Genomic DNA, 23165 nt, shown 5'->3' on the forward strand with positions numbered 1-23165 from the left:
CTTACCTTATGATTTCTCTTTGAAACTAGAGGGGGCTGTCCCAAGTCAAAAAAAAGGGGGCCAATATGTCCATTCCCCTGATCATACCTCAGAGTTTCCAACCTGCCCCCATCTTGCGCTTTTTCTCTCAGAAATAAAACTCTATTCTGTCTTCTCCATCCAAACTCTCCTTCCCCTTTCCCACAGAAGAAAAACCCACACTAGAATCCCCATAAACCCTAACTTAGGGCATTCATCGAAACCCTACTCAGGGCTCTCCCACTCTTATTTCCCAACAAAAAGAACATAGAGAAAAGGCCCAAAAAAATGGAGGAACCAGAAGGAGCCCTCAGCTTCGATTTCGAAGGAGGGCTCGAGACCGTGCCCACAAATCCCTCCTCCGCCGTCCCCCTCCTCTCCAATGAACCCACCGTTGCAGTTTCCAGCAATTTGGCCCCATCTGGCCCCGGCCCCACTGTTGTGGGGAACGGCCCCGATCAGACCGCCGGAAACCACCCCGGCCGGAGGAGTTTCCGGCAGACTGTTTGCCGGCATTGGCTCCGGAGTCTATGTATGAAGGGAGATGCATGTGGGTTCCTCCACCAATATGATAAGGCGCGAATGCCTGTATGCCGTTTCTTTAGATTGTATGGGGAGTGCCGCGAGCAGGATTGTGTGTACAAGCATACGAATGAGGATATCAAGGAGTGTAATATGTAAACACTGTGATCCTTTATTTCTTTCCTATATTATTTGGCTCATTGTTTGTGTTAGAATTTGAGTTTGTTGGCAATTCGGGCAAAATTGCTGTAGTTTTTTTTTGGTTTTGTAATGTTTGATTGAGCATGATATACGGGAATTTATATTGATCGGTGTTTAGTTATAACTGATTTCAAGCTGATTTGTTTGACTGGGTATGAATGTATGATACACAACTTTCATGGATTTTTTGTATTCTTGTCTTCATTCCATGAGTCTCAATTTCATTTTTATGCTCTGAACTAATTAATCATCACCATAAGTTCATCCTTAATATCCATCAATACGATCTCGACCTTGAACTTAACATGTTGAAGCGACATTCAATGTCTCACCAACATCATCTTTGTTCCTCGGTTTCCCTCTATTATGGGATTCCACAATCGAAGCGAGTCAATCTAGCGTTTGTGACCCTTTTGGGGAATTTGCTTCAATCTATCAATATTTCATACCATTCAAAAATAAATAAAAAATCTATCAACCGTTTCATCATTTCATGTGAATCAAGAGCCACATGAATCCTCTAACAATTTTTTTTTGAATTGAACTTGCTCTATTACCAATTCTTTGCAAGTAAATCTAATTAGGAATCCACTAAAAATAGAGAACTTTGTAGAGAATTGAACAAACACAAAATTCTAATAGATCTTCACAAACAATGCTAGAGAGAGATAAACTGACAAAATATTTGATCACAACATGATCAAAGGCGAACTTCAAACTTAAAAGGAAAAAAATAGTAGCTATTCATTAATCTCCCGAAAAGTACACTGGCTCTTCATATGGGTATACATATGTTTTTTTAAACAATACATATGTACACACACATGAAGAGTCAATGTACTTTTCACCCTTTAGGTTTTAGGTTCATTATATATATATATATATATAGAGGAAAGTGAAGCTACACCGCCGGCTTAAAATACAATGGGCCCACATTGTTTTGGTGATCCAAACCATTCTGGCCCTCACATAGATAGGGTGTCCACCAAAAATCAGCTCCATAGGATCATCCCAACCCTTCAAACTGTGGAGGCAAAAATGGACAAATTTGTGAAGGTTTTTACACGTTCATTTTTGCCTCCACAAATCATAGGGTTGGGATGATCCTATGGAGCTGATTTTTGGTGGACACCCTATCTATGTGAGGGCCAATCAAATGAATTCTTTGGATCACCAAAACAATGTGGGCCCATTGTATTTTAAGCCGGCGGTGTAGCTAAGTGAAGCTACACATACGTGTAGCTAACTTAGCTACACTGACGGCTTAAAATACAGTGGGCCCACATTATTTGGGTGATCTAAACCATTCATTTGATAGGACCTCACATTGATAGGGTGTGCCCAAAAAATCAGCTCCATTGGATGATCTCAACCCTTCAAACTGTGGAGGCAAAAATGGACAGATTTGTGAAGGTTTTTACACGTCCATTTTTGCCCTCACAAATCGTAGGGTTGGGATGATCCTATGGAGCTGATTTTTTGGGCACACCCTATCTATGTGAGGGCCCATCAAATGAATGGTTTGCATCACCCAAACAATGTGGGGCCCCCTGTATTTTAAGCCGTCGGTGTAGCTAAGTTAGCTACACGTATGTGTAGCTACACTTTTCTCACATATATATATATATATATATATATATATATATATATATATATATATATAGAGGAAAGTGAAGCTACACCGCCGGCTTAAAATACAATGGGCCCACATTGTTTTGGTGATCCAAAGAATTCATTTGATTGGCCCTCACATAGATAGGGTGTCCACCAAAAATCAGCTCCATAGGATCATCCCAACCCTACGATTTGTGGAGGCAAAAATGAACGTGTAAAAACCTTCACAAATTTGTCCATTTTTGCCTCCACAGTTTGAAGGGTTAGGATGATCCTATGGAGCTGATTTTTGGTGGACACCATGGTTTTAAATTTCGGCCGAAACGTTTCGTTTCGGTGGAAACCGAAACGAAATTCACTGTGAGTCGGAAAAGTACCAAACTTCGCCGAAAAGTTTCGGAAATTTCGGCCGAAACGTTTCGTTTCGGAAATTTCGGTGAAACGTTTCGGTGAAGTACAAAATTTCGGTGAAATTTCGAGGGCCAATCAAATGAATGGTTTGGATCACCAAAACAATGTGGGCCCATTGTATTTTAAGCCGGCGGTGTAGCTAAGTTAGCTACACCGGCGGTGTCGCTTCACTTTCCTCATATATATATATATATATATATATATATATATATATATATATATATATATATATAGACACACTCTCCCTCTCTCTCTCTCTCTCTCTCTCACACACACACACACAGTTTAATATAGGCTCTCTAGCCATTGATTGGTATATGATCACTTTGAGCCCTTAGACCAGCCTTGATAAAGCTTAATTTCTATTTTAGAGTAGCGTAAAAAATAGAATGTTTTTTACATGCTTATCTCCTTAAAGCACTTCACTTTTTTACTAATAGGGCCCATTAACTCTTACTTAAATTTCGCTCAAAAATTAAATAAAAATAATTATAAATCATAGTAACTAATCATAACCATGGTTTTGAATTTCTATTTTGGTTTCGGTTTCGATTTCGATCGACTTGGGAACAAAACATTTTAGGTTGAGTTGGACATTTAAGGGGAAACCCTCTAAAATTACATAAGCACATGGAAACACATGCAAATGATGTACATTTAAGATGAAACTTCAGGAATGCTAAAATGAGCAAAAATACATACTAAAAAATCATCACATAAAAAAAAATCACCCAAAATAGTTTAACATTAAAAAGCTAGTGACATGCGTTGTCGCACGGGATATGTGGACTTGCGCCACAATCTTGCAAATCGTCCCTTGATGCGGTGGTCTGATGCCTGAGTTAGAGGGCTTGACGGAGTGGAGCATGGCTAGACCTGGCCTCGTCTCGTTGCTTGTTAGGCCACGCCTAGGAAAGAATATGGGGTTACTTGTTCGACCAAATTTTGAGAAATTGGAAAGTCATTATGATGGGGAACTTTCCAAAGAAGAACATGGTAGCAAAATGGAGACCTCTGTCTAATATCATCGAACTGAATTTCATGGTTGCTCACTCAGCAGCCCCAGTTCAACGGGCATTGGTAGTGTTTTAGGGATAGCGATGGTAGGATCATTTTCTCATTCTTTGGTCCTATAGGTCACGTGGATTCGTTGGAGTTGGAGGTTAGAGCACCTCAATATGGCCTCCTCGTTTTTGTGAACAGATGCGAGGGGGACCTTCATGTAGAGGCTGATCCGTCTAATGTGATATTGTGGGCTTGAGGGAATAGTGACGGTCCTTGGAGGCTTGCTCGATACATTGACGAGTTTACTAGTATGATGAGGGGTATGGAGGTTTTCTCCTCTTACATATTTAGATAAAAAAATGACCTTGTTTATAATCTCGCCCAATTGGGGGTTTCGAGACCCCTTATGTATGCCGGGCCTTTGTTGCCCTATAACATTCGTATTTAATTTCCCTTTATTAATACAATCGTTAACTTTTTCTTCAACAATAACAAAATTGTTTTTGTACCCCTCCCGACTATAATTGAGAAATTCTTGATGGTGATATTCCACCAAACCTATTTCTCCATGTACTGTAAGTCCAAGGATTCGCTTATCAATGTTTCAAGTTTTAGTTTCCGTTTCAGTGTGTGTTTCGATCGTGACAAAAATATAAACTTGTAATGGAAATTTTGGTAGAAATCCTGTAAAATCATGGAAACATATGGAAGATATGCAAATGATGGGCATTTAAGATGTAACTTCAGCAAGTGCTAGAATAAGAGCAAATAGAAACTAAAAAACCATCACATAAGCAAAAAATTCACCCATAATGGTTTAACATCGAACACCGAGTAACATGCACTGTCGCACATGTCTGATAATTCAATACATACCACATTTCACATGTAATCCATATAAATATTTATACATAATACATGCTCTTACATTTCACATTAAATTCTTGTAAATATTATTATGTGACACGTATTGATATATGCTATACTACTAATTCATTTACAATTTTGGTTTCAGTATGTGTTTCAATGTGCATTTTGGTGGGGATGGAAACAGAAACATTTCATTCATTCCATGTTGGTTTCAGTGGCAATTTAAAACCACACCTCTTTTAGCCATGTCAATCACCTTATTGGTTGCTTGTAATCTGTCAAAGATTTCCTTTCCTTCAGAAAGCCACTTTGATGTAGTACAGCCAGAGAGCTGTCACCTTCCTAATATGGAGGTTCAAATTTTTTGCCAGATTTTTGTAAATCCACTTGCAATGGTAGTGGAGCAATATCCCCTTAATAGTCCTGCCATGAAATGCACCAAGCTATTGACATTCACAAGCCTTTCATATTCTATATCGGACTGTCTCAGTTGTTATAAAAAACCATTTAACGAAGAAAGTTAAGTGAATCTTAGAATATCAACAGCTTCCATGTATGCCGATCTCAAAAATAAGGGGGCTCAGTCTCTCTCTCTCTCTCTCTCTCTCTCTCTCTCTCTCTCTTGCTATTGAGAATAAGGTGGTTGATCCGGCCTCTCTCTCTCTCTCTATCATATTTTGTAGTATGAAACGTTAGGGTTAGCTTTCTTAGGCTTAATATGCTGCAACGGTTTTGGCTGTTCTGCTGTTTTTTCTTTCTTAGGAGGGTGTTGCATGAGGGCGAGCCGCAACGGTAAGGTTGCTCCAGTGTGACCTGGTGGTCTCGGGTTTGAGTCATGGAAACAGCCTCTCTGCAAAGAAGGGGTAAGGCCGCATACATCTAGCCCTCCCCAGACCCCGCAATGGCGGGAGCCTCGTGCACTGGACCGCTCGGGAGGGTGTTGCATGTTAAAATGGCATTTTTGTAATATTCTGTTATGAGAACATCCATTGATCTGCATTAGTGAGACCTTTATGATAGTTGACATTTTTCTGGAGGTTTTGAAAAAATTGGTTGTTATGAAAAAGGGACCTATCACTTATCATTATGCTTGTTGCATGTTAAAATGGCATTTTAGTAACATCCTGTTATGAAAACATCCGTTGACTTGCATTAGTAAGACCATTATGATAGTTGACATTTTTATGGAGATGTTGAAAAAATTGGTTGTTTTCTTACATTTTTATAAGGATTTATAATCATATGTTGGTTGGAGCACCTCCAAACCCGTTTAATGATGTCTTTTTGTAGTCCATGATAATTTTGAAAAAGAACAATATGGTCTTGTATTTCCTGCTATGCTACTTGGTTAACAGATTTATAAGATAATGGCATCCTTAATTAAGTTGTAATGTTGTTAATCTGGTGCTACAGGTACAAGTTGGGTTTCTGCCCAAATGGTCCTGATTGCCGGTACAGACATGCCAAAATGCCTGGACCTCCACCCCCTGTGGAAGAACTCTTTCAGAAGATCCAGCAAATGAGTTCATTCAGCTATGGCTCTTCAAACAGATTTTTTCAACACAGAAATAATGGTTATACGCAACAAGCAGAAAGACCACAGTTTCCGCAAGGTTCTAGTGTATCTAACCATGGCATGGGAGTTAAACCATCTACAGCCGCCGAGTCCTCCAACGTGGAGCAGGAGCAGCCTCAAATTCAGCCACAGGTTAACCAGGCCCAGATGCAAAACCTTCCAAATGGTTCTCTGAATCAAGTCAACAGAACTACTTTACCAGCACTCCCTCAAGGGCAATCTAGGTGTGTCCAGAGTTATTAGATTTTTAATCAGGTTATGTAAAGGCTTCTTTGTATAAATCTTATATTGACATGGTTAATAAGGCCCATGAGAATATAAGTTGCGTTGTCCAGAGTTATTATATTTTCAATCAGGTTATGTAAAGGCTTCTTTGTATAATCTTTATATAGACATCGTTAATAAGACCCATCAGAATATACACTGTGTTGTACTTATCCTCTTTGGAGCCAATATCAGTGATTTTAGTTGTGTCCATTCATCTAATGTGATGCTCATTGTTGTATTAACCATTCAATATGGTATCTTGGTTTTTTTTTTCTTCATTAGCAAATTATTTTCTTCTCTCTTTTAGCCTCTGCTTGTAGAGAACAATGGAAAAACGAAGTTTACAGAAGAGGTGCTATTCCATGTTAAATTTCAACTTTAGCAATTCCTTAATAACGAAAAAGAATATCTTTCTGATGAAAATGCGCTGCATGCAGTGCACTGGATATGTCTGCTTGGATGATTCCTTTTTCCCAGTATAATGGTTAATCACACACATACTCAACTCAACTAAGCCTTTGCCCCAAACTAGTTGGGGTCGCCTAATTAAATGGGTTAATTACACCCATAAGTGACCTAATTATATGGGTTGAGCCTCTAGCTCAGTTAAGGCTTTGTTCACTAATTTTGAGGTCCGAGGTTAAATCCAGCTTACCTACCAAACAAAGTGACCTGAATAAATAATAAATAATATCATATGATGTAGTCAGTACACTTAACAGAATGAAGGAAAATGAATAAATGATGAAGAAACAATAAATCAGTTTTCTGCTGTTTTTATTTAGGCATGTGAAACAATAAGTCAACCATTTCTTTTGTTGAAAAGTTGGGATTTGAATCTGTAGCCTCGAAGGTTTGAAACAGAGCACTGGCCAATTTAGATACAGTTTTTTTTTTTAATATGACATAGGGTATCCCCACCCCATTTAGGGCAGGACTAATCCCTATGGATGCACACAATCACCCATAAACCAAGTGCATTGGGTAAGCCTGGGGGGATTCGAACTCGCGTCTATGGGGAGCAAACCCATGATGCCAGCCAACATGCCAACCCCATACGGGTTGCATAGAGTTTAGTCCTGAAGAAGACCCAAAGTAAAATTGTAGTACTTTCAGCTGAGAGTCATGGGTTGCATAGAGTTTAAAGGTTCAAATTTTGTTTGGGTATCACGTGTAATATGGATCCGGAGTCATGGCCAAATTTTATTGGTCTGTCAAGTCCAGGGTTTGGATGTCTAGCCTGTATGGGTTGGCCGAAGTGACTTAATGACCACTGATTTCATGCTAATATTCCTCTTCAAATTCATAACATGATAGCTTGATTGTTCTAATCCACCGTTTCGAACCCCATAACAAGTCCATTCTGTACTTGTACCTTGCAGAGTGTTGTGTGGCTTTTTGTGCAATTTAGTTCTGGTGGTTTTGGCTAAGAATGCACCTCTAACTATTTATTCTCATTCTGAAATATGGAAAATAGGTATTTTATCGTTAAAAGTTGCAATCGAGAAAATCTGGAACTATCTGTACAGCAAGGAGTGTGGGCGACTCAAAGGAACAATGAGGCTAAACTTAATGAAGCTTTTGACTCCTCGGAGAATGTGATTTTGATATTCTCAGTGAACCGAACTTGCCATTTCCAGGTAGGGGACCGATCCAACTTGTATTAGTTGTTCTCACTTTCTTTCTTTCCTTCTTTTTTTTTTTGTGCAGAATTCTCAAATCTGTGAATTTGCGTAGCACACAAAGTTGCTAATAGTTTTATTGTATCAATTGTGGTCAAATTTGATTTATTGAGTTACTCTGATATGAAAAAATGGTGAAATCATCGATTTGTTAGGGATGCGCAAAGATGACATCTAAAATTGGTGGATTTGTTGGTGGAGGGAACTGGAAATATGCTCATGGAACTGCACACTATGGCCGGAATTTCTCGGTGAAATGGTTAAAGGTGCATATTTTTTGTAATCTTCTATTGAGAGATTTCATGCCCAGTGGACAGACATTCTCTGGAACTGTACATTTGCTTAAAGTCTCCTTTTGCTCTTGCTCCTACCTGGAACTGCTACCATAACTCCATGTCTACACTCTACCAGTTCTGTAGGATTATGTATTTGATAATTTGGAATCTTGATTGTTAAACAACCAGTTACTCCAAAAGCTTAAGCCATTGGAGGAGGTGTTATTAATCTTTTATACTTTAACACTCCCCCTCACTTGTGGCCCCCTTTCTTTTCTATATGTGGCACATGTGGCCCCTCTGTTGGGTTGGCCATTACATGTGAATTTTTAATATCAAGGAGTTTTGAACCCAGGCAATTGCTCTGATACTATATGAAACAACCAATTGCCCCGTACTATGTGAAACAACCAATTGTTCCAACAGCTTAAGCTGTCGGAGCTTGCGTTATGTAATCTTTTATACTTTAACATTGATATTACCAAGTAATAAGTGCAATATAAGAAAGCGAGTTACTTTTCTATAAAATCACCAAGAAATAAGTGCAATATAAGAAAGTAAGTTACTTCTCTATAAAATCACAGAATCACTTTAGGCCTTTTTGACTTGAGCCTGTTCTGTTTTTTATTCTCCCTTTCTCCTGCTTGTATTTCAGGGAACTGCCTTTTGTTTATTTTAGTAAAGTCGCTATATTTATGATACAAGGAAAGTTTATTTTCTGTATTTATAAAAGGTAAAAACATGTTAACAATAATATAACTTTTATATAATTGTTATATGCAAATCGCATAGGTATTCCTGCTTTTCGCTTTTCTTTTTGAACCATTCATTCCCTGCTCCCGCTAATACTTTCTTCAATGCTTCAACTAAACCTTTTTTTTTTTCCTGAATAGTAACTAAACTTTGAAGAGCATGCTTATCAAGTGACTTCATGTATTAATAGTGGGTGGATAGGGTGCTGGATTGTTGTGAATCATAAGGTCTCCTATCAACATATCTATTGCAGAAGGGGGGAAAGTTGTTCGTGTGGTTGAAAACCCAACATAAACACTTATATATATTTCTTACGAAAACCAAAAAGTGTGGGCCCACTACATAATTTATCACTTTAAGTGACTTAAACAATATAAAACTAAAATAATTCTCTCCCCTTCATAAGCGAGCCTTATCGTATTCTTCTCTTGTCAAGCTGGGGCATAAATGTCAAACATGCCCAGCTTGCTCAAAATATCATGGAAACAGCTTGTATTGTCGTTAAAAAAACAAAACAAAAGATATCAACAACAAGCATAGAAGTAAAGTGAAGAAATGGTGTAGCAATGGTGGTGCAAACCTAGGGTTCGCAAGGTAAATTTTGGGAACTTTGGAGCGTAAAAATGGTTTCTTTTCTCTATTTATCCTCAACTTACATTCTTTCTGTAATAAACAACTCATAATAGTAAAAAAAACAGCGAAGGTTTTTATAAAGATTCAAAGCTTTTAATATTTTTCATTAGTAGAAATTAAACCATTCAAGTGAGTTCCGAACAAGAAGTTCTAATCAAGGAAATCAACTCTCCTTAATAAAATTCCATCATTTGAAAAAAAAGGAAATCTGCTAACTAATCATAAAACTAGATCTCAAATAAAATCTGTCATATAAATCAGCTCTACGGAAGAAATACCTAACTACAGGTCTGCCCAGTGAGCTCACATGCAGTAGGAGCACTTGGTTCAGCATGCGAGTTAGCTGTGTTGGTATGGGATAACATGTTGAGCTTGTGTGCACCAAGAGCGCCTGGTTCAACATGTTAGTTAGCTATGTTGGTATGAGAGAACATAGTGAGCTCGCATGCACTAGGAGCACTTGGTTTAGCATGTGAGTTATACTTGAATGTGACAGCATGATGAGCTCGTGTGCACCAAAAGTGCTTGGTTCAACATGTGAGTTAGTTGTGCTGGTATGTTTTCAGATATGAGCCCATTAGATGTTAACCACTTAATTTAAATTTGTAATAGCCATTTACCGTGTTAATTAACTTAATATTACAATTACGATTTATTTTTCAAATGATTAAGTGATTAAGATCTTTATGTTAAAGGTTTTCTTTAAATGTTTTAGATTATTATAAAGTAGCATAAATCTATTGAATCTTGAATGATGCATGTGATTCTTACTAAGTTAAAGATGTACTCTCGCTCAACATCTCGATGGAAGGTGGTTTTATGATTTTAAAGAAAGAGAATTTCGAGAATATGGGAGTTTAGTGAGAGAAACGTTGATCTATAGGAGTTGCTTAGTTAGTGGTCGATTTTTTTAAGTTAGAGGAAATTTTTTATGTATATTTGTACATTTGACATGTAAATCCATCAGGGATAAGATTGTAACTCGGTTGTTTTTGGAGTTATGAGACATGGTCATTAGCTTTCTTTCAATTATGTTTTGTTAGAATATGCTTTCGATATGAATTCTCTATATTATATTACCTTAATAAGTTAACGATCTGGATTTTAGGGATTTTTGAAATCCGGATTGTTACAGTTGGTATCATAACAGTTTTCTTGGTGCGCCTATGAGAATGGGTACATCTAGGATGGGTAGTTAGGCATTCTGTATGTACCAATGTTGCGCCTTCATTTGAGTTAATTTTATATGTTTTCATTATGTAATTTCAGAATTATTTTTGAGTTAACTAATTTTTACTATTTTTCCTAATATAAAAGGTATTTTGATTAATAATGTAGATGCTAAGATTTTAACTGACATTGGTTCTACACATTCATTTATATCCTCGACATTTGTTGAACATTGGGCTTAACACTAGATTCCCTAGGGTTTTCTACGAGAATCATTACCCATGTAGTAGATATGATGTTTGTTAAAGTATGTCCTTTTAATGATGTCATGCAATTCAAACATAAAGGCAAGCTTAGCCCGCGACTCATTGGGCCATATTGCATTACACGCCGAGTGGAGACTAGAGCTTATGAGTTAGAGCTACCCTTCCTATTACAATCAATTGTTTAAAAATGGAACCTCCCCATCCCCAGTGACTCTTAAACTATGGAATCACATATCCTATGCAGTGTGACTCAGTTGCCTTCTTTTGTATTTGTTATTTTTAAGAAGGTTGAAGTTTCGAACACCCGATTTCAGTGCGACGCACTTGAGGCCATCACCACTTGGGAAGCTCGTCTTCTTGTCGTTCTGTTGACCAATTTTTAGACTCTCAACTTCAGTGCAACACACTTGAGGCCATCACGAGTTGGGAAGCTCGTCTTCTTTCTGTTTGGTTGACAAATTATCATACTTCTGATACTAGATTAATGTATTGGGATCATTTGTCTGTTGTATACTCTTGGGTTTTGGCTTCCTATACTCTTTAGTCTTTGGGGCTTCCTTGTACTTTTGAATATTGCCTTTACTTTAATAAAGTTATACTTACCTGTTTGGAAGAAGACAAAAGGGAAGTGACTAAACTTACATGAAGGATGCGCTTGTTTCTAAGGGACAGTGTCTGACTAATATTTCTGCCAATAAAGCCAGTTGAAAAAAACATAATTAACTGTTGAAGTTGGTAGTAGATTTTTGGGTAACAAATGGTGGAGCTTTTCAAGTTTTAAAATATTTAGTTTTCCTGCAAGGAAATCTTGAGACTTACAAGAGATCCATATTGCCTAGGAGATGCATGGGAGATCAATATTTACTCCAGAAGTGCCAAACATCACTTTCAATAGCTCATTAATTTTTTTATGGTCCGTCTATAAGGAAATTGTGTTTCGCTTCTCCATTTGTGTGAGTTAGTTATTGGTGGCATAGTTTCTGCTGATCTCAACTTTTTAAAACTGATTTGTGGAAATTCATAGAGGGCGAGCCTTGGCGCAACGGTAAGGTTGCTCCATTGTGACCTGGTGGTCACGGGTTCGAGTCATGGAAACAGCCTTTCTTCAAAGCAGGGGTAAGGCTGCGCACATCTAGCCCTCCCCAGACCCGGCAATGGCTGGAGCCTCGTTCACTGGGCCGCCCTTTTTATTTGTGGAAATTCATATAAACTCAACTAAGCTGCCTCTTTTGACTCTTGACCACTAGCGTGAACGAGTCATATATCTAAAACAAAATCAAATCTAACTATGAGAAGGAGCCATCTCATTGACATTTATATATGACAATATTAACTTTTAAGATTTATTGTATTGTTTTAATTTTATTTATTTAACTATTCTTGGTAACAGTAAACAGTTGCAAGAAGTTTGAGGTGTTTTTTTTTAATGATGAAGTTTGAGGAGTTGCATGAACTATATCCTCTTCGATCCCATGTTTTCTTATTGACCATTCATTTGTCACAGATATCTAAGATTTAGATTATTAGCTTTTTTGATATTCCAATATAAGGAACTCACAACATGAATTGTAACTGCAGCTATGTGAGTTATCCTTCCACAAAACTCGCCATCTGAGGAACCCGTACAATGAGAACTTACCGGTGAAGGTATGGAATGCAATTCCAAACTCTAAGTTGAATTCTGTCTGAATTCTTTTGTAGCAGTTTTTGTTTTTTCTTTAGTTTTTTTCCATGGCTATAAGTTATGGTTTGTAAAAATAGAATTGGCATGTGAGGAGAAAAGAAAAGAATTCAACTTGTAAAAGTCATATTGCAAATGATGTTTGTAACAGCTGCACTCCCACATCTAAGCTAATTATTTCCCATTCCCACTATTGAGTCACGCCTGAATCTAAAGATTCCCCTTACTATATTCTTTCAAAGACTTCTTTTATTTTGAATTCTTAGTGTTTGGGATCAGCGACAAGGGCATATGCCATTGATAGACCGGGTTTCCCATTGCTCATGAAGACAACCTTATACTATTAACAGAGCATGTGTTCTAGGCAGGACGGGAGTAAATAGTAGTAGCAGTTTTTCCCAATCTAGACGTATTACTTGTACACCATACCCCTCTGCATATCTGTGATTTAATCTTGCAACATGATTAAATGTCAACATTTTGTGTATGGACATGTCAGTTTGCTGAGGCCATTGACACATCTGGGTGGTTTAGGATAACTCCTATCATCCCAACATGATGCATGGACATGTCGGAAGCACCATTTAACCAAAATGGAAGCATTCCATAATAAATGTCAACATTTTGTGTAATCACAGACTTGATAAAACCAAGCCAATTTCATTTGAATTTGTAGTCATCGTCTGAGATTTTGGAAATAATTGTGTTGGTGGAATGAACAGAGATTTGTTGTGTCTAACACTCCATTGTGTTTATAGGACAAACTTCACGAAGTTTATGGATGTCCTTACACATTTTTTACATTAAAATTTAAAATTATAGCTATGTATTGTGTTATATATAGATTTAATTGCCATTTACTTTTACCTACTAATATACATACAGTTTTGGTTTCGTAATGTGTTTCGGTGTGTGTCCAATGTTTTCATATTCTTAAATGGTGTTATTTGTACATTGCAGATAAGTCGGGACTGCCAAGAGTTGGAGCCTTCTATTGGCGAGCAGTTGGCTTCCCTACTATTCCTTGAGCCTGATAGCGAACTCACAGTAAGTTCTTTCCTTGGTTTATGTAATTGGTCTTTTCACTTTTAATAAACTGTGCACCTTATCCTACCTAGAATCTCTATGGATAATTTTAAATTAATAGAAAGTTTCTTTTTGGCAGTTCGAAACTGTCACAAACATTTTCTCATTCCTTATCATAGCAGTTCCTAAATCTTTCCAGCCATATCTACAACTGTGTTTGTTGGTCAGAATTAGCCCTTATGCCTGCATGCATGCATGTCAATTTTGAGCGAGACAAGAAGTTTCTAATTCTTTCATCTGAATATGCCTACTATATGTAATATTTTGATAATCTTTTGGAGAAGGGTACTTGTTGGAGAGTTATGACCATTTACTCATCTCCCCAATAACATAAATTTTGTACAAGTCTTAGCATAATTGTAGAAAAATCTGAGAAATACCTTCGCGAACAAGGACCAAACACGATTTCCAGCAAACGTCAAAAAGAGAATTCGATAAACAAAATCACACAATGCAAGAAGACAAGATTTACGTGGTTCGGCTGTGTGCCTACGTCCACAGGAGAAGAGTTTCACTATTTTGGTTTAGGGTTACAAGACTCTACTTGTTGGCCAAGAAATCACAATGAAAGCCTAACTACCCATAACCATAACATGTGGCTTATATCAATGCCAATACATCAAGGAATTTACCAAAATACCCTTTAGTGTAACATGAAATTTTTTTTTCCTTCCTGGTGCTGCCTCGAAACTCCTTCAGAGTCCTGTATAAGGCACAACAATAATGTCTGAAGAGCCTCCGGTCCAAACTTTCAGCTAACTTTAGTGTCCTGCGAACGAAAACCCGATTGTGCCTAATTCATTTTTGTGTGGAATCCGTAAACCACTCCATATCACCTGCTCCTTGCTCGCTAGCAAACTTCCTTCTATTGGTGTGCAAACCATCTGTCTCCTTGAACCAATCTTTTGCCAGTAGGATTTTACTAAACTAGCAAAACTCTTCCTGCCTTACTGATATGCTTCCTTATTTCTCTTTCCAACCCCCTTAACCTCTTGTTCTCGGCCCTTACAATTAACAGTCTCTACAACAACCACTTGTTGTGGGAAGCTCTCATTAGTTAAGGTCCTACCATTCAACACATTCAATTGCAAGTTGGGTATTATTTAGAATAATGATATGGAAACCGATTAGGGGACCGAGAGTGGAACCGAACAAAGAGGCTGTTTGCGCGTTAGCAATCTTGTTCCTTGTTATATGGCTTTTTATTCCTTGAGATGGCAAAACTACCTCTCTCTTGCCATGTGGCTTGTGGGGATTTGTTCAGTACCACTCCCTGTTCCACTCTCGGTCTCCATAGTAGCATTCTATAATTTAAAGTCAAATTACTGAGTAAATTGTTACATGCATGTGATGTATTAAGTATTAATCATGGTCAAGGTTTTAAATTTCGGTCCTCACTGAAACCAAACTTTCGAAATTTCGGGCGAAATATGACGATACTAAGAAAAAGATATTTCATCTCGTCCTAAAATTTCGGCCGAAATTATCGAAATTTCGCCCAAAATTTCGGGAGAATATTAAATAATCTTAAAATTCCGGATTTTTTGGGATTTTCCTTAAATTTAGGATCGAAATTTCCGGAATTTCGAAATTTTGCAGGGTTTCAAGTTTACCAGATTTCAGTTTCGTTCTCCACCGAAATCCGAAATTTAAACCTTGTCCATGGTTACCTGGCTCGCTTGAAGCATTTGGATTCCATGTTCAAAAACTAGCCGATGGACTTGGAACACACCGACTTGGCTTGGCTTTGCTTGGGCTGGTTTTTGTCCACCACACTCCGCTTTTGTCAATAATTGGCTTATTGGCTGATTGATTGGTCTGATTTTTTTCCCAATTGCCTCGGCTGCGTCTTGGACTTCGAAAGACTGATTTACTTAGTCGGGTTCAGGTGGTTGAACATGATCAAAATCAAAAACTATTGTTCCATATCTGAATTTGATATGGTTTGGTCTTAAGAGCTAAGAAAACTTACTGAACCCAATTGTGATTTTGTTATCTATCTAGTTCGTGTGTTGTTTGCCAGCCTCCATATGGTGTTTGATGGAATTGGATTATTCTACCAAAGTTTGTTGCATTGAATCAGAATCGTTTACCTTGTCAATGTATCAGCTACATGCACCTGTTGCCATATTTCTGCACTGCAAATTACTATTTTTTTAACTTTATTTTTATTGTTTATTATTTCTGCACTGCAAATTCCCATGATTCTTTGCCTTGATTTTATATTTGTATGAATAATGTATGTTCACCATCAATAAAAACAATCAAGCTTGGTTGTGCCCCAACGTTGCCTGTGATTTCTCTCTGAACTTCAAATAGAGGTTACTGATATCCCTGTGAGTCTGAAATTGTTTGCATCTGCATCCATTAGTTCTGTTCACACTTGCGTGATTTGGATGCGTTGGTATCATCCTATTATGCTTCAGTTTTTACTAAAATACATAAAATGAAATAGGGCAGTGATAAATTCACCCCCTTGAAGGACGAGTTCACCCCCTTTAACGTGAACAGTTAGAACTTAACGTCCCCTTTTTCGCTTTTGTTACCGCTTCCTTCCTGTACCATTAAGCTTCTTCTAACAGTTCACGTTAAAAGGGGGGTGAATCCATCCTTCAAGGGGGTGAATTTATCACTGCCCGTGAAATATTGTATGTCTTCTAGTTGAATCTTTATGAATTGAAAATGAAGAAGTTAACAGAATGAGTTTTTGCTCAGGCCATCTTGGTCGCAGCAGAAACAAAACGGGAGGAGGAGAAGGCAAAAGGAGTTAATCCAGATGATGGAGCCAAGAATCCCGACATTGTCCCTTTTGAAGACAATGAAGAAGAGGAGGAAGAAGAAAGCGAGGAAGAGGATGAGAGCTTTGGCCAGACTCTCAATCCAGCCCAAGGCCGAGGACGGGGAAGAGGAGCAATGTGGCCCCCGCACATGCCACTGGCACGTGGGGGAAGACTCCCCCCTGGGGTTAGGGGCTTCCCACCTATGATGATGGGGGTTGATGGATTTAGTTATGGAGCTGTTACACCTGATGGGTTCACTATGCCAGACCTTTTTGGCGTAGGTCCCCGTGCTTTTGCCCCTTACGGTTCGATGGGGCCAAGATTTCCAGGCAACTTCCCCGGCTTGAATCAGAATTCTGCCATGGGCTTCAGCCAACCCGGGGCTGTCTTTCCTGGTGGTGGGCTTGGGATGATGATGGGTTCGGGCAGGCCTCCATTCATGGGCGGTATGGGCATGGGTGCTGCAGCCCAGGCCCGACCCAATTGGCCGATGGGCTTACCTCAATTCCGGCCACCTCCACCACTACCCCAACAAGTCACTGCCCGGGCAGTTAAGAGAGATCCTAAGAGCTCAGGGAACGATAGATACACGCCAAATTCGGATCCGGGTAAGGGTCAGGAGATAAGTGCTCTAGATGAAGATGCAAAATATTCACATGTCTCTAAAGCTCGCCATGAAGATTCATTTGTTGCTGGAAATAGTTTTAGAAATGATGAAAGTGAGAGTGAGGATGAAGCTCCAAGGCGATCAAGGCATGGAGAGGGCAAGAAAAAGCGACGTGGATCGGAGGGAGAAGGTGGCTCTGATCACTGGGAGATGCCAGTCACTGAGCACCAGAATCCCTGAGGCTTCTAACTATAATGCACCATTTCTTTTCTTTTATTTTTCTGTTTCACACTTGGTTTCTTGGACCTATGAATTGGGTTTAGATCCTCCATTTCTGAACTGTATTTTATGCAATTTAGAAACGGTGTGAGTTGAAAAGGATTTGGTGTGATGATGCAACATCTGGGTATTGGGGAAATTGTGTTTTTCTGCTGTTATATCAACAGATTTGTATATTACCTATCAGGAAAGGAAAATCAATAGATGAATTAGATGTATCTTGTGATTTGAAATGGATTCTCCTGTTTATGTACATACATAGAAGTGGCATTCCTATTAATTTATACATTTCCTTGGAATTGGATGTTAAATTCTCTGCAATCTCACTCCTTTGAACTATTAGGCCTGTTTGTGTGGAAGAAAGGAAAACCAAACATCAGCAATTTGGGATATGTGTATGTAATCATGGCCATTGAGCTGGCAGGGTCAATCCTAATTGGGTCCCACATGGGGATATGCATTTGTAATCAGGGTCAGTGAGTTGGTGGACTATCACGAGGTGACCCACATGGTCCTGATCTCAGTTCTAACATCTCATCTGTAAATTCAATGGGAAAGAAAAACTTTTGCAATTTTCTTACTTTTCCATTGTTTGATTTCAAATGGAAAAAAGTAACTTGAACCATTGGAGTTCAAGTTTTATTTAGAGGAACTTTCAATTTATGATGATGTCCCTCCAAATAAGCCACAAGCATATCATTTCCCTCAAAATCTTGGAGGCAAAAAACTTTCCTGATAAATATTTTTTTCATGAGAAATATTTTTCCTGCAATCCAAACAGTGGCGCCTCAATTTTCCATAGTGGCAACATCAGAGACATGGTGTAAAACTCTCACATGTTTTATTATGTTTTATAGTCAAAGTGCAATATTGAGAAATCTAGTCAGAACTCAAACTACAGGCATTGAACATTGAGATATCAAACCCCTGACCAGAAATCTAGAAAGAAAGTCTTTACACCGGATGCATAGGGTGAGGCCCATCATTTTACAACACATGTTTGATAAGGTAAGACCCGTAATTTTACTCCCATGCATTGCATTGGTGGAGCCCACCATTTTACATCTCATGTTTTGATATGATAGGGTCCACCATCTCCACCAAAACCCGTGTATATGGAAGGGGGCCACCATTTTACACCTATGAGTGGGCCTACCATCTCCACAAATCTGTGCGCAGGTGGGGTCCATCATTTTATACCGTGTTTTGATATAATGGGTCCACCAACACTCATGCATAACAGAGGCCAAGAATGGCAGTAATCAAATAATAATGGTTATAGAGGTTAGGGAAATAATATAATTATGGCTTCAAAGAGCTCATATTAATAAAATCTTCTAGCATTTGAAAAATTTTGGCTTCAAAGGGCAAAGAAGAAGATATCATTAAAAAAATAGCAGCAAAGATTAAATAAAAAGGGATTTGCTAGGCAACTTCGCAGAAAACTATTTCGCGGCTCACTCTGGGGTGCAACTCGGGTCGGGTTCAACTCGAACCTGTCGGTTTCAACCCAAAAAAGTCGGGTCGGGTTGCGGTTGGTTTGAGTTTTCCCAACCCTGGTTGGAAATTGGGGATCCGAGTTGCACCCCTAGTTGTCTCCTGCAAAAGTTAGCTGCAAAATGGCCTTCTACTAAATTGCCTAGCAAATCCAAATAATAATGTATGTTAGGTCCTACAGAATCAATATCTAACATAACCCAAACAACATAGGCACTTGCCCTATTTATACTTGCTAGCTCAAATAAGCTATTTGAGCTCCCCTCAAATACATTTATCTAATTATATAATGGTTGATGATAAATTCGCACCCCTTTAAACGTCAAAAAGCGTAGTCTGAGCACGATTCACGTTACAAGGGTGCTAATTATCCTATAGTGGGTGCGAATTTATCACTGCCCTAGGCAAATAATTCTGGTCATATCCAAAAGAGGCCCTATGCTAAGTTTAGCGCCCCAGAGCTAGACCGCGCAATAAACAAGTTTGGATGCCCTAGAGCTAAGTTGGACTGGCCGGAGATCGAAACTACTAGGCAATCAGGAGACAGAGAGACTAACACTTCGAACAGTTGTAGAGAGAGAGAGAGAGAGAGAGAGAGAGAGAGAGAGAGAGAGAGAGAGCACATTGTATACCCCAGGCGCGAAAAACACACAAAACCTGCAATCTATTTGGTTCGAAATGGCATCTACCGAGCTCCAAAACACCGTAAAAGAAGCCCTAAACGCCCTTTATCATCATCCCAACGATTCTATCCGTGCCCAGGCTGATCGATGGCTTCAAGACTTTCAGCGCACAATCGATGCTTGGCAGGTATTCATCGATTCTATCCCTCTGTCATTTTTTTTTCTCTGCTGTTGATCGGTAGCAATGGATTTAGTTCCAATTTGAATTCGTTGCCCTTTTTCCTCTGGAATTGTAATATCTGTTGCCTATTTATGTTTTTTTGCCGATCGAGTGGTGAATATGAATGGGACCATGCCTATTCGAGATTATTAGGTTGGAATGATTAGGTTTTAGATCGTTGCGGTTTGAGATGATGACGGTCTTGAGTGGAAGCTGATGAGAACTCATAGTCTATATACTAAATGACTGTGTTTTGACTTCGTGGACTGATAGTTCTTTATCAGTAATAATTAGGATGATATCTGGATCGAAACTTGATAGTACCTGTTATCGGTTGGCAATGTGATTAATCTTCTTAGAGGGAAGATCATCTTCCCGACCCACTTTGAGGCAAGGGTTAGTCATCCTATGTGCGCAGAAACACACTTTCTGGACTAAGTTTCTTCATTCATTTGAAAAAATGCTACTTACATGTTAAATAGAAAACCCACTTTGCAGGCACTTTCTAAATACTGTAACCCTCATCTCTCAGACTCCTACCCATTCCGAACCAAACAACTAGATAGCAAACTCACAAGCTGCACAAATCTAAATTAATTTATTGTACCCAAGTGGGGCTCATCTAGGCAAGCAACATTCCACCCGCGTTGTAATCAACCCTGTACTTGAGGTTGGAGACAAATGAATTTTCTTATGAAAGACTTTCCTAATTTCTTCTCCGTTCTATTTTTCAGCTTCTCTCTCTTTCACTTTCTTTTTCTTTTTGTCTTGCGATTAGTCACCATAATGTATGTCGTCATCAATGGTGGAGACAACTCCATTTTCAAATCGATCTCATCATGCCGTCCATCAAAGTTCATTTGTCGTCTTTTTTTGGAATGATTGGTGTTGGGTTTGTGTCTTGTTTCTCAAGATGGTTGAGACGGTTTACAAAACCGTAATGCATGATGAAAGTTTTGAAATTCAAAACTAAAGCGTGCATGGTTAATCTCTTGTAACATGTTTTTCTTAAAGCATGAGAAAAAGAAGTTATATTCTCTAAGCATGAGAGATTAAGGTTTTTCTCTTGGGAAAAGGGGTGGAGAAGAACACAAGTGTTGTTCGGTTTGATCTCTTGGTTCAGAAGCACCTTGGTTTTTACGGTTATTTCTAAAAGATAAGTAAAGAGATTAGAGATAAGTCTCATCTCTTGAAAAAGGTGTGGTGGAGAAGCACACGGTTGTTTGATTTTCTTCTTGCATGGAAAAGAAGGAAGAAGGTGAGGGGTTTCTTGATTTTGTCTCTTGTAGTTTCCTTTTGGGTTTGTTCAGTTCCGCCACTTCAGGGGAAAGGAAAAAGAAAATGGGTTATTTTCCATAGGAAAGTGCAAAATATGTGCGTTTTGTTGCCTGAGAAAGTGATTTGTGTGGGCCTACGTGGAATCTGTGCTATCCTACGTGTCAAGTCACTTTCGCCATTCTAAAGTCCGTCAAAAAACAACGGAAATGATACAAAATTAGTGTTGTCGGAATTGACAACATTGATAATCATCGACCCCATTCTTTTGTGGCCTTTTCCCTCTCTCTTATCAAATTCACTATGTTTCTTTTCTCTCCCTTTCCTTTTTTATTTTCCGTCATACAAGCCTTCTCAACGGTGCTTTGGGAGGAGCTTGGACCGACCACACTCTAGCTATTCAGGAGGATACAAGGCTAGACACCAACTGATGGTAGAAGGATTTGATAAAGAACTCCCTTGAAGTATTCCAGATCCAAACCCTTTTGTCTTCGCCTGACTGCTTTATATAGCATCCTTCAAGCTTATCCATGAACCTCACCACTAAAGGCTCTCTATCAAAGAAGACTCTGCGGAATTTTGGTTTCCAAGATACTGTGTCAGCTCTACGCTCAAAGCATTGTTTCACTAAACCCTCCTTGTTCTCGGCTACAATGTACACGTCCGGGAAGAGATCCTTCAAAGGGAGAATATCACACCAATTATTTGTCCAAAATTTTATCCGATCCCCTTTGTAAACTCTGAATCTAATTCCCTCCTTGAACTTATGCAAATGTCTCATAATGTCCCTCCACACAGTCACCCCGATTTCCTGAAACTATATTCTGACTTCCCATTTTCCAGTAGAGGCGCCATACTTGCCGAAGATCACGTTGACATTTGACCCAAAGATGGGAAGCTTCCTCCCCAAATCTCTAGGGCCAAATTACCCAAAAGAGCTTGGTTTACAGCCTTAATCTTTCTTGTGCCTAGCCCCTTGCCTTAATGGACTTGCATACCTCTTCCCAGCTCACCAATGATATCTCACCAATGATATCTGACGTTCCTCGTCAGTCCTCCCCATAAGAATCTTCTTTGAATTTGCTGTAGGTGCAGGATAATGCTCATGGGGCAATGAAAAAGTTACAACTGGTAAATAGGGATGTTGGCTAACACCGCCTTAATTAAAGTTATCCGGCCACCCTTGGACACAAGATTTCTCTTCCACGTGTCCAATCTCTTCTCGACTCTCCCCACGATAGGGTCCTAGGCTAACTTCTTTGGCCTCCCCACCACCAAAGGTAGTCCTAAATAGGAAGATGGGGAAAGAGTCCACCTTGCACCCCATAATCCCCGCAATGCTCTTGATTGGTATTTATGCCAAAAACCCTGGATTTGTGCAAGTTTGACATCTGTGATATTATTATAATTAACTTCAATAATATGTTTAATGCAAAATATTATGATGTATATTTTTTTGAAAGGCAATATCACTATGTATATGTATCAAGTGTACATAATCTTTTGGTAATACATGTGCACGCGTAAACGTTTAGATTAGTGTTGAATACTCTTTTTTCCAGAAATAAATTGAAGTTCAAATTGTTATATTTCCTTACCGTGAGTTATGTTATAGGAAATGTCTTTTCAACGTTTAATCTATTTGGTTTTATTGGAAGTGGTAATCTGAGTTATAGACCATCTTGTTGGTTCAGAAATTTGCTGAATTTTCCTTGGCCTAAGGAAGTTATAGACCATCTCGTGGGTTCAGAAATTTGCTGAAATTTCTTTGCTTAACCTTCACGGAAAGTGACACATACTTGAGGTTGGATTGGACCCCCCTTGCCCTTAGGTGCTCGTTTTATTCGTTTCTTT

The 23165-nt window shown here is 38.7% G+C and overlaps 2 protein-coding genes across 4 annotated transcripts in view; both read left to right on the plus strand.

Annotated features, from left to right (window-relative positions):
• The first annotated feature begins 43 nt into the window (after nucleotides 1–43).
• Nucleotides 44–18007, plus strand: LOC143854651 (30-kDa cleavage and polyadenylation specificity factor 30-like). The gene is made up of 7 exons (XM_077364711.1): nucleotides 44–695; nucleotides 6055–6441; nucleotides 7962–8124; nucleotides 8322–8432; nucleotides 12842–12910; nucleotides 13905–13991; nucleotides 16746–18007. Exons 1-7 carry the CDS (start codon nucleotides 307–309, stop codon nucleotides 17655–17657), a joined length of 2118 nt encoding a protein of 705 aa, XP_077220826.1. The 5' UTR covers nucleotides 44–306; the 3' UTR covers nucleotides 17658–18007.
• A 1616-nt stretch (nucleotides 18008–19623) lies between these two features.
• Nucleotides 19624–23165, plus strand: part of MOS14 (ARM repeat superfamily protein) — a 36088-nt gene continuing 32546 nt past the window's right edge. Inside the window, exons 1-2 of one of the 3 annotated variants that reach the window (XM_077363408.1) lie at nucleotides 19865–20003; nucleotides 23006–23142. Coding sequence is in view for 1 of the 3 variants with exons in the window: in XM_077363407.1 (XP_077219522.1) it covers nucleotides 19872–20003 (132 nt within the window). In the remaining 2 variants the exon portion in view is untranslated. Of the gene's footprint in view, nucleotides 20004–23005; nucleotides 23143–23165 lie in introns of all 3 variants that reach the window. The other 2 variants (XM_077363409.1, XM_077363407.1) reach the window with 2 other exon arrangements.

This window comes from Tasmannia lanceolata, unplaced genomic scaffold, assembly GCF_043159265.1.
Source record: "Tasmannia lanceolata isolate RefF3 unplaced genomic scaffold, GAP_Taslan_0.1 ptg000020l, whole genome shotgun sequence".
Lineage (NCBI taxonomy): Eukaryota > Viridiplantae > Streptophyta > Magnoliopsida > Canellales > Winteraceae > Tasmannia > Tasmannia lanceolata.

Coding starts and splice junctions, on each gene's coding strand:
- LOC143854651 (XM_077364711.1), top strand. CDS start 307: ATGGAGGAACCAGAAGGAGCCCTCAGCTTCGATTTCGAAGGAGGGCTC. Junction 696..6,054: donor GATATCAAGGAGTGTAATAT/GTAAACACTGTG, acceptor CTGGTGCTACAG/GTACAAGTTGGGTTTCTGCC. Junction 13,992..16,745: donor AGCCTGATAGCGAACTCACA/GTAAGTTCTTTC, acceptor GTTTTTGCTCAG/GCCATCTTGGTCGCAGCAGA.